Raw genomic sequence first — 14128 nt, 5'->3', positions numbered from 1 at the left:
TTTCATGGCAATATAATTTATTTGTCATCAGATATGCACTCATAGGCAGGACACACAGGGCAGTACACATGGAGAATGCTGGTAAGTGCATGGAGGTGGCAGCGAGGATCTGGACCTTAGTTCCTAGTAGCAGGTTTTAGTTAAATGAAAAAAAAAAAAAAATTGACTTCTGTCCTTTCTGAACAAACCGCAGTAATTGCGGAGCCATTCCCAGTGTTGCTAGTTGCCCTCACACCATGAGTTGTCTGGGGATCAGACTGGGCAGGATGCAAGTCTTCTCCCTCTTGTTTTGGAGGGGGAAAAGCCTTACTTAGCACAAGAACAAGAGAAGGGATGAAAGATGGAATATGGCACCCCCTTGACCCTTAGGGCTGAGGCCTGTGATACCTGAACAAGCAGGTATCCTTCCCCCTACCGGATGTGGTTGTAGCGGATCCTAATTAGCATCTGTGATTGCTTTAAAACAGGTGAGAACTAAGGGTCTGTCTTATAGTGTCCAGCTATTGTGCACAGCTTCTCCTCCGCTTGCCAGGAGACCAGAGTGCCTGGCAGCTCAAGAACCGCACCTCCTCCCTGCACTAGGCCTGCAGGTGGGCCATCAACTGCACAGTATTTACACTCAACAGTATACCYTGCTATGCTGGGTTTTTGGKTTTTTTTTAAATCTTTTCAGTGCTTCCCCTGCATTAATTTGTGCTGGGGATTAATACTGTACTGTCAAGTAGTACAGGGTCAAAAGGCCCTGCACTTCAGTAAGGCATGATCCAGATAGATAAAACCATTTCCAAATAAAACTTGCATTCTACATCAGTTACTTTTTTTGAAATGGCACTGGACTTAACTTCAGCTTAACACACCAGATGATTTGGCATGTTTACAAACAGAAGCTCTGTGAAGTTTTCCACTCCAAGCAATGTGTTCTGGATCAGGTTGGAGGGAGTGGGAAGAAGACAGTAATCATGAGAGCACCCAGCTGGGGACTGTATTTCACAGGGGCCATGGGGTGGGGAAAGCTAAGATCTGCTGGCATGTAGGCAAACCAGGTGGGTTTTATTTGTAGCGGGCCAGTAAAGCTGAGTGTGTCTGGAGTGAAGTAAAGTGAGGTGCTGTCTTCCATGTGGGCCTCCCCTGCTGCGAAGTGTGTTCCCTTGAGATACCTTCCCCTGCAGCCTCAGCTCTCTCTCTTGGTTCCAAGCATCCTTCTTTAGGTGAGGTCTAGGTGCTGCCTTCTGGCACATGGGCCTACCCCGATGTAGGGAAGGCAGCTTCCCACTCTCCATGCAATAATAAGTTGGAGCATTTTGAGAAATGTTTCCAGCAGAAGCACTTCCACTGATGTCCCAGCCAAGCTGCAGGGGTTAGCCTCTCCCTACAGTTACTGCTCGAACGGGCTGAGCGCTAAGAGTCCTTTGCTTTTCTCTCCTTTTTTGCTCTAGATGCCATTAAGGTGAAGAAGAGTCTGGGGAAGAGGTTTCGCAGGTAGACAGCCAAGGAGGGCGTGAGACCAGCTACAAGTACTTCCTTCTTCTTCTGCCCCACTGCACTGAGAACCACCTGGGCGACCTCTGCAGCTGTTTGGCCTTCGGCAGTGTTCTTGTCCATAACTGCCAAAGCAAAACCACGTAAGCACCAACAGCAGCAGGTAAGCCCACGTATAAGTACCTGTCCCAGGAAAGCTCTGTTCTGACTATACATGGTTGTTTATAGGTTCTGGATTTTACAGCAGTTATGTATAGTATGATTCATGATTGAGCTAGAAATCAGTATACGCTCCTCCTGATACCCCGGCTGCGGCTCCACAAGCCTTGTGGCCTATCTCAGGAGCTAAGGCTCAGAGCTGAATGCTCCAATGTGTTCTTCTAGTTATGACTGTCAATTCCAGATGTATGATTTAGTGAGAGGGAAAAAAATACACCCTTCCCCTGTCCTACTGCTCAGTTGAAATTACCAATCAGTAGTTGGAATTTGTTTTCTCCTCTTCCCTCTCAAACCTAGCATCTCTCCTAGGATATGTATGTTGCAGGTCTAGAGGCTTCTGTAGGTCAGAGGATACAGAGCTGTCCTTCAAAGAAAATATTTGGATTTACGTGCGCTATAAAATACCCTGAAGTCTCAATAACTCCAAATTAGTTTCTGTCTAGGAAGGCTCAGTTTGGGGGGTTACTCTTCTTACCTTGCATCTAAAGTTGTCTTTCAATACTTTAGGGCTAACCCACGTCCCCACCAAAGGTCACATGTCGCAAGCACACTTTGGAGTTCAGACATCTCGGTGAAGTGGAGACACTTCAGTTATAAGACACAAAATCATATCTCACCTCCATAGCGAGATCCATCTGCTCTTACAGCATTGAGGGAAAGGTTTGTCTGAATGTATCCAGGGCTTATAACAGTCACATCAATGTCATACTGCTCTACCTCTGCTCGCAGGCAATCAAAGAAGGCCTGGGTAGCATGCTTAGAGGCAGCATCTGAAAAACAAGGAAAGGGCTATGTACTAAGGAGAAGGAGCAGGGCTGAGGGAAGATTCATTCCCCTGAATGCATTTGTCCCTGAAATGAAGCCACTTCTCAGCAAGAACACAGCAGCTGTTTGCCAACTTCTAGTTGTTTTTAGTGAATGGCAACAACAGGTAGTGGGAGTGAGAGGCAATTTAGGAAGGCAAAATGTAAATACTCAAGTTGGAAACTGGCTAGGATCCTGAGCTTAATATCTCAGCCATGCCAAAGCACTACAGAGTGAACCCAAGCTGCTTCCCACTCACGATAAAGGAGACATGAAGTCTGGCTCAGGAAGCATTTGAGAAGACCAGCTGGGGCTGGGGGAATGTGATGCCCAGTGCAGGAAGGCAGGGCTGACACTCGCTGCTGAGCACCCTGCTGGCCTACGTGCGCTGAGCATTACAGACTTGCAGAGCAGGTTCAGAGCCTGGCTGCGCACAAGTCAAAACCTGATCACACAAGCCTGCAGGAGCAGAGTTGTGTGGCCTAGGGCAGGATTTCCCCCTTCTAAATGGCTGAGCAATTCCTTTTCCTTGCTCCCTTTCCACATATGCTTGGTTGCTGCCACGGTGGCTGTGCCACCACCTCAGTGTGGCTGCAGGGTTGGCACCAGCACACCGAGGTGCAAGGACCTGGGCAAGAGCTGAGGTCCATGCTGCCAGGTCTACCCTGCTTTGGTTGCTGTGCAGATGCTCTGAAAGCTCCTCAGAACAGAGTTCTTCGTGTGGTCGTACCCGCAGCATCTGCAAGCAAAGACGGCCCAGACTTTCCAGCTGCCTTTACTCGACATTCAGGCTCTCATTATGCTCTACCACTTTTATGCCATCCCCATTGTACCCTTCCCTTTTTCTGTTTATTTTCAATGATCTACAGTTGCTGGCAGGCCAAACACGCTCCTCTTAGTTCCTCCATCTTTTGTAAAGCTTTTCCAGTAATCTCACCAATGTTATTTCTTATCATATCTGATTTAGCCTAAGAGTTTGCTGACTCAAGATAACCATTTAGGCCTTTGTTTTGGTATTGGTTGTACCATGGAACTTATTAAACCAAAGAACAAGCCTTTACTCTCCTAGAGGAGATTAACTAGGCAGACCAGCAAGGATAAAATGCAATGAAATCAAGGAATTAATTCTAATGGCTAGCAAGTTTATAGGACTCAAGTTTTAAGATGCGAATATCAAGCAGTTTTCAGACCAAAATTCTAAGCAAGGGCCACATTCTCTATTCCCTTTCCCTGTCCCCTAATAACTTGAGGACAAGGCTAAGATTTTGTATGTGAGAATACCTTCCTCAGTGGCTGTCAGGGGTTTATGACCACACCAAGAATGATGCACAGCCCTGCCTTCCCCACGTGCTGCCAGCTCTCGGGAGCAACAGATGGAAGCAGTAGCCAAGTGTTCATTCAGTCCAGTGCCCCAAACATGTCTTCCCCATCTTCTGTGGAGGTACTTACATGCTGATCTGAAAGGAATGCTTATTTTGCCTTGAATACTGCTGATGGCCACAATGTGGCCTTGTCTCCTCTTGATCATGGAGGGGAGAAGTGCTAGCAAGAGACAGAAAAGACCCATTCAGGCTAACAGTCCTGCCATTGCTGAATCAACGCTTTCAGAGCAGTGCTTCAGGGAAGCCTGAAGTCAGTGAGAAGATCCTCATTCAGTGTAGGGGCTAGGCAGAGGGATGGCGCCCAGGATGCCTCTCACTGAGGCTGCAGTCTAGCTGGGACGTTCACCTATCAGGAGACAATTGGCAATGTGCTCAGGACATTGCCTTACACCAATGAGGCCTCACAAAAGCCGTTATAGTCATTATTGTCTCCGACAAGTATAGTCGGCAGGACTTGCTCTTTTCTGCCACCAGTACATCTTTCCAGTTCATGTAGCTGACACCCTCCAGGCTGAACTTTCTACACAACCAAAGAGGCCTCCTAGGAAGGCTACAGTTTCACCTACAATCCAGACTGCATTCTCTAGGGTTTTATCAGAGCAGACAGACAAACCAGGTATCCCTCCATAAGCTCCCACGAGATGAGAGTCAGGAGGTGTTTTAAACAAGATATCATCTCTTATCAGGTGCTTCCAGTGCAGTCAAGTCCAAGCATCCTCTAGGCCTGCCCATAAAACAAAGCTCTCCTCCCCTCTTATACTGTATTATACCAAATACAATTAGAATCAGAAGTTAAATTGCGCTTAGTTGTGTTGGCCCAGAAGATATCAGTCAAATCCATTGGCCCACTGTAATCCTGATCATAGATACCTTTGGTGAGGGCTATAGGACCAAAGTAATTTGTTTCCATTACTTTCTTGTCCACATCCAGTCCTGTGTCCACAATTGTGCCTCGGTAACTGATCCCTGCGTTGTTGATCAGTATGTCCACATGACCCAAGTACTTCAGGATCTCTTCAGCAGCATTTAGGACTGTTCTAGTGTCTGAGAGGTCGAAGACCACAGTGTGAGGTTTGTGTGTCTGTGAATAAACAAAAGTTAGCAAAAGGCCAGTTCTGGATGTGCTGTATGTTCATAATTGTGACTTAGAGGAGAGATGGGATTTCTCAGCTTTGGGAGCACAGGCAGGGCCATCCAGACCTTGTTTGATTAGAGTGCAGCAGTTACCTGATAAAAATACGTGATAGGAGCAGGCTGTGCTCTGGTCTTTCCCCCTTCCTGTAGCCTGTTCCTTATACCAGAGGCTAGGAAAGAGTCAAGTCAGATCTGCCTCAGGTACTAAAGTTTGCTATCGCTTTATTAAAGAAAATGCATCTGATGTAGTCAAAAACTTAACTCATGTCTCCCTCAGAAGCCAGCACAACCTTTCTTATACCCTGTCATCAGAACTAGACATCAAAAATAAAGGCTAAGACAAGCAAGGTCACTCTTTCAGATACTGTATATAAGTACAGATGCAAAGGATGTCTGAGGACTCTGCACTCTCATATGCATGCATTTCCGTTACAAGACAGGGTAGTTTTTCAGCTGGCTTATTTTTGTATGGTTTCTGCAAGACATGACATGTCAGTTCAGTGTACTCCTACAGCAGTATCTATTCCTAATCACAGAGTTGCATCTTTCCTATTGCTCAACACAGCCAGAACAACCCACAAGCAATTCTGTATCTTCTATAATAACATGAACAGAAATCTCAGACTGATGAGACAACAGGCCTTTCCCTCTCCCACACTCACATTCTTTCGGTGATTGGTCATGGCAGAAAGCTCCTGTACCAGGTCTTTGAGTTTCTCGCTGTCTCTGCCACACAGCACCAGCTTGGAGCCAGCCGCATGGAAAGCTTTTGCGCATTCTTTGGAGGGAGCAAGGAAGAGAGAAAAGCARACATTTGAATGCCAGACACAAACAGCAGATCCACATCATATCTGGTGGTAGGCTAAAAACATTGTTTGTTTGTTTGTTTGTTTTTTTAATCTGGCAAGGGTCTAGGGCGGCCTTATTATCCCTGAGCGGTAGGCTGAGTTACAGTGAAGTCACAGCAAGATGCAATTTTCCAGTGACTTTGACAGACACGTGACAATGGTGAGGCAGCTGGTGTGTTCACGGTTCCTATGCTGGCTATGCAGTTACTGTGCTGCTCACGCATACTCCCTCATCAGCTGGTTAAATCCGCCTGTGCCTCTTAATCTTTGACCATATGCTTTTCTTAAGCGGAACCACTGTTACCTTGCGTATGTCATTTAATGTAGTGGGGGCCTGGTCTGAGGGGTTTCAGTTTCAGTAAACACCTGCTTCATCAAGGTGATCTACATCAAGAGAAGTCAGAAGAATGGATGCTACGATATTGTCCTCCTTTCAGTGCTACCAGCTGCTGAAGCAATCCCATGTTCTTCTAAACTACTTCTCTGTGATCTAGTGAAACAAATTCCTTATTCGTGCAAGAGACTATAGCGTGATGGTAACAAAGGATGCAGAAGAACCCACAGTAATTAGAGGTCCTCTAGAATATTAATAACTGGGAATGGAAGGACTAGCATAGACCTTGCTAAAGAGTCAGTAAGGGAGGAAACTTCACTGCACTGGTGGAGATCTAAACTGAGGCAGTACCAGTCTGGGTTTCAATCCTGGTTTTGCTTTTCATGAGATGAGAAGAAAAACAGTGGGAAGGAACACCCAACAATGTACAGTGTTTCATCTGTCTAGTGTATCACAGCAGGAAGGTCTCTCCTGAGATACTAGTTCCACCTCTTCCGGACATGAAATACTAATTCTTTTACCACTCCCAGCTCTTTGGTTCTGACAGGCAGAGAGGACCATTTCATCTCCTTTGGCCATTCAGCTATTGAACACCCCTGTCCTCAAGGAAAAACTCACGTGCAAAGACAGCATCAATTTAAGCTCTATTTGTTCTATAAATGTACTCATCCTAATGAAAGGCCTTGATAGCAGAGAGCACCTTGTCTTCTCTTCAAGAAGCTTTTAAAGCAATTATAGAAAGCAGAATTAAAAAACATATCCACCCATGCAAAGAATAAAAATTTATTTGGAAAAAACTACTGGATTACTCACTGGCTCTTGCCATTAATATTACCAAGAGTTTGAATTTAAAACTGAGGGATTTGTACCACAGGAGGAAAGTTACTTTAACTTGGGAGTGAGAGGTGGGAATAAGAAGTGGAAAAAAAGACAGGGAATCTGGAAATACAACAGCAAACATGAATTTAGAACAGCAGTTCTGTCTGGGAAGTCTTAGAGAAACAATCTGACTTCCTGACTTTTCTGGGACTTAGAAAAAAGATGCCTGACAGCACAGGACTTTTTACTTGCTTTGATGAGCTCTAGTTTATACAGAATGGTTAAAATTAGTCTCAACATTTGTTGGAGGGATTTTGTTTTGTTTTGTTTTTACATCAAAATTTGCACTGGGGATGGTTATAACTGATATGACTGGGCAACGTACCTCTCTTCAAAATTCAAAAGAATGGGCACTTTCTGATCATTATTGCTTTATTCCAACAGGTCTCTCTTCCACATCCCTTTGTTCCTCCTGCCTACAGCACCTTTCTGCTACCCTTCAACACCTACCTTTTCCCAGGCCAGAAGTAGCCCCAGTGACCACCACCACTGCTTCCCGGAGGTAAGCTCGCATCCGCATCCACTGCAGCAGCCGGAAGAGGGTGAAGATCCCCAAGCTGCCAAAAAGCAGCGGGATGATGACTGTGGTTGTGAAATCCATGAGCTTCCCTTTCTGAACAGTCTTCCTAGAACCACAAGATCAAAGCAAACAGAGCATTTCACCATCAAGAAATTTAGCAGAGGCTTGAAAACTAGGGAAATATTTCTTTAAAAGAAGTCTCACCAGGTTTAAAATTAGCACAACCCCCTTTCCCACCCACTGCCTTAGACTCTCAGACCACCAATAAACCAAATTCTATACAGAGGCATCTTCAACAGATTTCCTCAATCCTTCATTTAGACTTACAAAAATTCACATCAGTATCCAATTTTAAGCATTTATATGCTATTCTGAACATCCCAGCAGGACATTTGGCATTGGATCTTGTCGGGTGTTGTGTGACAAACATAGCTTCAGAGATGCTGTTCCCAGATGCTCTTCCATTTTGCTTTAGACTTATTCTCTTGCACAAGATGTATTTAGAGTGAAAGCTCTTCAGAGATAGGAAATGTCTATACATGTCTATGATTCTATTAAAACTTCTTAGATTTCTCTAAAACTGCAATTACCGCAGTATCTAAGTGCCAGAGACCAGTTACTGTATATTATCCTAGATGGATATAACCCACTCTAACTTCTGGGGGCTCAGAATAAGCTTTCCTTCCGAGCAGATTATTTGCTTAATGTGGTGAAATCTGTGCTTCCAATTCCAGTGTCTTTCAACACCTGTTAGCAGAGACAAGTTATCTGATTTAAATTAACCATATGTCCCATCTAGTAGGCTAGAGCCTCCATTCATGATCTTTACTTTTATGCCAACATCAATTGCACAGTTTAACAGCAAAAGAACCTGTGTTCTGATATACTGAAATTAAATCTGTGAAGGAAACCCAAGCTATGGGTATCTACAAGACCTAACTCACCCTGGAATTGGATTCTGATTCCAATGCATAGCCCTAATCTCCTAGCTAAGCCTTGCCTTCAAGGGAGAAGTTTATGTTACAACCTATTACATCGCCAAAGAGTAAGCGATACTTCTGCTGTAAACAGGGTCACTAAGTTTCCCACTCTAAACCCTCAGGCTTTTATGTTCAATGTCACAGTGAAGTAAAGCCAGTTATAACCTCTTCCTGGAATCTATAATCTTTTGGGTCACATATAAAGCCAAAACCAAGTATTAGCATCTTTTCTCTGTTTTACAGATAGAGTTTGAACACTGATAGATAAGTCTTTACCAGGAAGATATTGGCAGGGTCTGGGCATACAACTCATATAATACTTTAAACAAAAGGATAGCATGATAAGAACAAAACAAGGAGGTAACTAATAATGCTAGGCCATAATTCAACATTACTAAGTAATACTCAGCTTGCATGGAGCAGAAGGGATGATAGTAGCACTACATGCCCCAGGACAGAGCTGGTTTGGAAAAATGCCAGGCTTTCCCAGATTTCCATCAAGAGTTTGGACAGAAGTCCTCAAGCAGCTGGTCAGTGAACAAGCTAGCTGAACCACTAGTGAACGGTATAAAGAAAGTATTTCTGAAGGGGTAGCTAGAACACAATAAAACACCATGTAAAGAGAGCTGAGCTAGCTCTAAATAAAGCTTGACTAGGTCTAAAACCAAAACTGTTGAGCTAGTACATAGCTCTGCCCAAGCTACTATGGAGCTTCTTGTTCCTGAGCTAACTCAAGTATCTCCACAAAAGTACTCTATTGTGTAATAGCTGTGCACGATGCGGACAGACATCCAGGCCTCAAGTTCCCCCAGGCATGGGGAGTATGCCCAAAGTGGGAGAGCAGAAACCCAGAAGGCGGATTAAACTCAAGTCTGTTGCAAAGCAGCGCAGGAGCATAATACACAGCTGGTCAGATCAGCATCTTATCCTTCCACCTCTTTGTGCAGAATTCTCCTGATTTATAGCAGAGGACTGGTATAGTTGATTTAACATATAAGAGTGCACATCACCCCTAAAATAATTCCAGGGAAAGACATAAAGCCACTGGCCTTCTTCAGGCTGGATAAGCAGGAGGTGCTCCTTACTGGTTCATGCTCAGCTAGTCATATAAAGCAGCTGCCTTCTTTATGTTGTCCTTCTTTGCTCTCAAGGATCTCTTGAGATTCAGAAGACAAGAGGTGGGTGGCAGGGACCACAGGCACTGAGCTTGACCAGTGTGTCTTAGAGATTTTTCTTCAGCTCCCATTTAGAACCTTTCATCATTTCCAAAGTGAGAGCTGATGGGTGGAGTGTGACTTGATCTATGAGCCCATGTTGAAGCTGAGCCATTTTAAAAATCTGGCCCTGAAAACCTTTGCCTCTGATTCCTGTAAAATGGAGATGACAGTGTAAAGCAGATGAAGAAGTAACTGTGAAGAGGGAACTTTTCTGATGCCTCTTCTAACTAAACCACACTAGGAGATGGGAGTGATTCCCATACGTTGGTTAGAGAATGGTTCTTTCAAGGTCCTTGGCAAAATAAAAGTTGAGTTTGCAAGCACTGAACTCTCCACCACACAGGCTGGTGGAAAAGAGCCCCCAAGCCTACCAGCTAAAAGCTAAATGTGGTTTTTGTCATGTAGCATCCATTGCTCATCAGTATGAACCAGTCACGCCTGCTTAACTTTGTCAACACACTAATTCATTTTATTCCTTAATCATGTTACTTATTATTCATCTACTTTCTAAACAAAGAAGCTCTCCCTTTAATCCTTTTTCACTTGGCAATCTTTCCAAGCCTTTTATGTTTCTTCTTTCTCTTTTTGTTCTTCCATATGATACATGGGAACAGGGCAAATTACCCAATCTCTGCCTGAAGGTTGCTGCCAGCCATAAGCATAGTCAGCAACAGAAACCTGCTTTTGCAGCTTCCAGGCTAGAGTTTGAATCAACAGGTATCACCCTTTGATATAAGAGGGGGAGAGATAGAAGGAGGGGAAGAAAAAGACTGGATGAAAAAGGGAGCAAGTGAGAGAAGGGATAACTGATCAAAGATACAGGTCCTTTTTATTTAGGTCATACAGTAACAGATATCTTCCAAGGAAAGTACAGAAATGACCCATTAAAAAGAGCCCCAGAACAAAGAAAATCCCAGTTCAGTCAAGCTTGAAATACTAGGACAAAGAGCAAAGACAAACTGTCTCAACAAACTGTTTAGGAAAGATGAAAAAATTGCTGCAGCACTTTAGACCTAATGCAACAAGTTTTTATTTGGTTCATGGACCAGCTTACATCACAAATCCATGAGTCCTTATTTTAGTTTGTAAAATTGAACAAGCTTAATAAAAAGCCATTGATAGAATAAATAGGGAAGGGAATGCCAGCAGAACATGGAAATCAGCTCAAGGCATACTGCAATACGTTCAACAGTATCCATTTCACAGAGCCCCATGCTGGGCTACTGACACAACAGAGTGACAATTATACTCAGTTCAGTTTTTAGGATTATTTATTGGTGGAAAGGCCAAAGGAAAGAACTGCGGCAACCTGAAGGAGAATGAAACAGACCACTGATAAAAAGGACATAACTCACAATAACAAAAATGGTAAGTCGCAAAACAAAAGCTGGCAGAAGATCAGAAGCATAAAACCCAGCTTAAGACTGATAACGTTTCAAAGTAGTTAAAGCCATCTCAGGACAGATAGGGCCATGGCACATTAAAAACAAAGAAGGGGGGCAAAAAAGATTCACAGCTAATTCAAGACGAACTGGATATCCTCAGACACCCTGCTCAAAGCTCTAAGACCACTACCACCTTTGTCCCAAGACTTGGCTATACATACTGAAAAAAGCATGGATCTGTTATTTGTTTTTGATAAATAATGTTTATGATGCCAAATTACCTGCGGGAGAGAAGCCACTGCTCATTACCGGCTCAAATAAACACCTGTAATTTTCAGCTCCCCATCCCAAAAGGCAGGATTAGGGTGTTAGAGAACAGAAATGAGAATACTGATAACGTAAGCAAATTCAGGTGATTGGAATCTTTTTGAAAAGCCTTAATATAAAATAAATCATCTATACACATGCCCATTAAAAAACCATTCCCCTTAAAACAAAAACTGGATGTTATCCTGTAAAAACCAGGAGAATATTTCAGAAGGAACAAGGAGTTTAGTTAATAAGCTCAAGAGCACACTAAAGGCAGCAAAGATGAGCTCAAGTCCCCAAAAGATACTACAGACATGATAGTTTCCCTAAACAACATCTATTCTCCTTTAGCTTCAGCCATCTAGAAAAACATTGTTCTTTAAATGACAAATGGCAGCAACTGGGAGGCTATTTTCAGAAAGCAAAAGGTGTCATTTAGAAGATGGGGGAAAAAGGGAAGGAAAAAAATCATTTTTTCTAAGGAAGCATTTGTCCAGAAGCACAGCAGCTCTAAGTGTTACTAGCTACCAACTTTATTCTGAAGAAAGCACAATATCCTACCTTGGAAAAGAACTCACTTGCCAGTGACTCTGAGATGATGTCTCCCTCCGGTCTTTTAGCACAGGACAGACCTCACTTAAATTAGGAAATGGCAGCAGTCCAAGCAAATACACTCAATCCAATGCTGGCACAGAGTGCCAAGAACTGCCTCTAAAAACAAACCTCAGGAATAGTGTCTGTGACCTTTGAAATTTGGGGGTAACTTAACCCCTCCAGATTAAGAAGGTAGAGGAGAATTCAAAATGATACAAAATGTTTGATGATCATTTGATTATTTCTAGTACTAACCAAATAATTTCTAGTACTGAATCCAGAGCATCTATAAAGACCAAAAGTAGACTTTATGCACTTTGGATGAAAAAAAGACAATGTATGAATCAGTTGTGATTGCTCTATTAAGATTTTACTTAGTTTTGGAACATATTCTGATTTTATAGTGCACATTCTAAAATTAATATCATGCTAATTAAGAAAGCAGACCTTTTTATTTCTTTCCTTATGGTTCTTGAGAACTTTGAGCACAAGTGAACTGACAGATGAGTCTCTCACACTTTGCATCAAAACCTGGTAATAACTGGGGAAATGGGCATTTGCCCCAGCAGACCAAATTCACTAAACTATCTTTGATAGAGAGAAGAGTGAGCATTACTTGCATTTTATATCAGCTAAACAGTTTTACCAACCCAGCTGCTTTGGAAAGAAACTGAAATCAAATTTACAGACATCTAAGGCAGAAAAAAAAAGGAAATATAGTTTTGTCTATTAAATCAGTGATTTATATAAGCAAACAAAATTTGCTGACAATTTATCTGATGCACAAGGTCCCCACACATGGTAAATTAAACTTCAAAAATGCATTCAAAATCTAATGGAAAAACAATATAGGCTCTACAGTGATTACTGTAATTAATTCAAACAATTAAACTACTGAAACACTAGTTTGCACTTACATAACCAGCATTCATTCCAAACTTCATGAACAAAAAAAGATGTCAAAAATAGGCTGAGATCATTAGAAACCACTGAAACTCCTAAGAAAAACCTCAATAGCTGGACAAAGCTCCTCATTACAATACAACCATTTCAAATGGAAAATGGGGAAGGGATTTAGGAGAAAGAACCCAGCTGGGATTTTGCCACCAAATGACGGCAAGTTCTGTTATGAAGAATGACACAGCAGCGCTAGGGAGCAGCAGCAGTCGGGACACGAGACTGGTAAGTTTTCATTGTGTGCAGCTGACAACAATGAACAAGGGTTTGAGATTTGCTGGCGGGTTTATTATTATTATTAATATAAGTATCAGTTATAGTATTTTGAGTTTACTTTTTCCAGTGCAACTTGAACAAGCTGGTCAYCTCGCAGGCATTTCATTAAACTCTACCCTAGAAAACAAACTGCTGTAGTTGAATAGTCACTTAAGAGCATCGTGTTTAAGATTTTATATAATCATTATGCAAAACAACAGTCTCGCTCCATGTTACGAGGAGAAAAAATATGTTTTCAGCACCCAAAAGCCAGACGGGAGCTGAGAAATTACTTTCGCGTAAAACTTTCTGCCGCTTTTATTCAGCGGCACGTATTTCCAGTCCTCCCACTCAAAATGCGTTCGGGGCCCAGGCGAGGATAAACCAGAGTGAGGCGACTCGAAAGCTGCCGCGCTCGCCGCGCCGAAGCACGGCCCTTCGCAGGCAGCCGCGGGCCAAGCCGGGAATCGCCTGCGGCACCCCGGGAAAACGAGCGCTGCGTTCACGTCTCCTCGGATTTTTCCAGCGTTTTCAACACCTGCAGCAGCGGTGAAGTGCTGACTGGGAGCCCCCGGCCCCCCTGCTCCCATCGCGGCCGCGCCGCCCGCCCTCGCCCACAGCCGCCCACCGCGGGGCGAGGCCTGGGGGCGCCGCTGGGCCCTACCTGCCCGCCGCCGTCACCATGGCCACCGCCGGAAGTGCGCCGGCCGCCGCGCACGCGCCGCGGCGGGAGGGGCGGGGCCTCGGCGCCAGTGCCCAATGACAGGCAGCTCCTGCGCGGCCCCAGCCGGATGTTGCGCCTCGTCGGTCCGCCCGCGGGTACGGCCCGGGC

General features: G+C 43.9%; 1 protein-coding gene across 4 annotated transcripts; it reads right to left on the bottom strand.

Annotated features, from left to right (window-relative positions):
- On the bottom strand, positions 1-14009 carry DHRS7B (dehydrogenase/reductase 7B). Of its 4 annotated transcripts, none has more exons than XM_026083291.1 (7): positions 13961-14009; positions 7530-7705; positions 5681-5796; positions 4755-4965; positions 3952-4044; positions 2316-2468; positions 1-1604 (listed from the first exon to the last, which is right to left on the bottom strand). In XM_026083291.1, exons 1-7 carry the CDS (start codon positions 13978-13980, stop codon positions 1399-1401), a joined length of 975 nt encoding a protein of 324 aa, XP_025939076.1. In that variant the 5' UTR covers positions 13981-14009; the 3' UTR covers positions 1-1398. The 4 variants fall into 4 exon arrangements, with proteins under 4 accessions (XP_025939076.1, XP_025939078.1, XP_025939077.1 ...); XM_026083293.1 differs by lacking the exon at positions 13961-14009 and adding an exon at positions 13376-13908; XM_026083292.1 differs by lacking the exon at positions 13961-14009 and adding an exon at positions 7927-12033.
- Between the last annotated feature and the right edge of the window lie 119 nt (positions 14010-14128).

The sequence above is a fragment of the Apteryx rowi genome, unplaced genomic scaffold (genome assembly GCF_003343035.1).
Source record: "Apteryx rowi isolate R43461 unplaced genomic scaffold, aptRow1 scaffold_6, whole genome shotgun sequence".
Taxonomy (NCBI): Eukaryota; Metazoa; Chordata; class Aves; order Apterygiformes; family Apterygidae; genus Apteryx; species Apteryx rowi.
The sequence above is the reverse complement of the archived record's forward strand: the minus strand, read 5'-3'. Positions and strand labels throughout refer to the sequence as shown.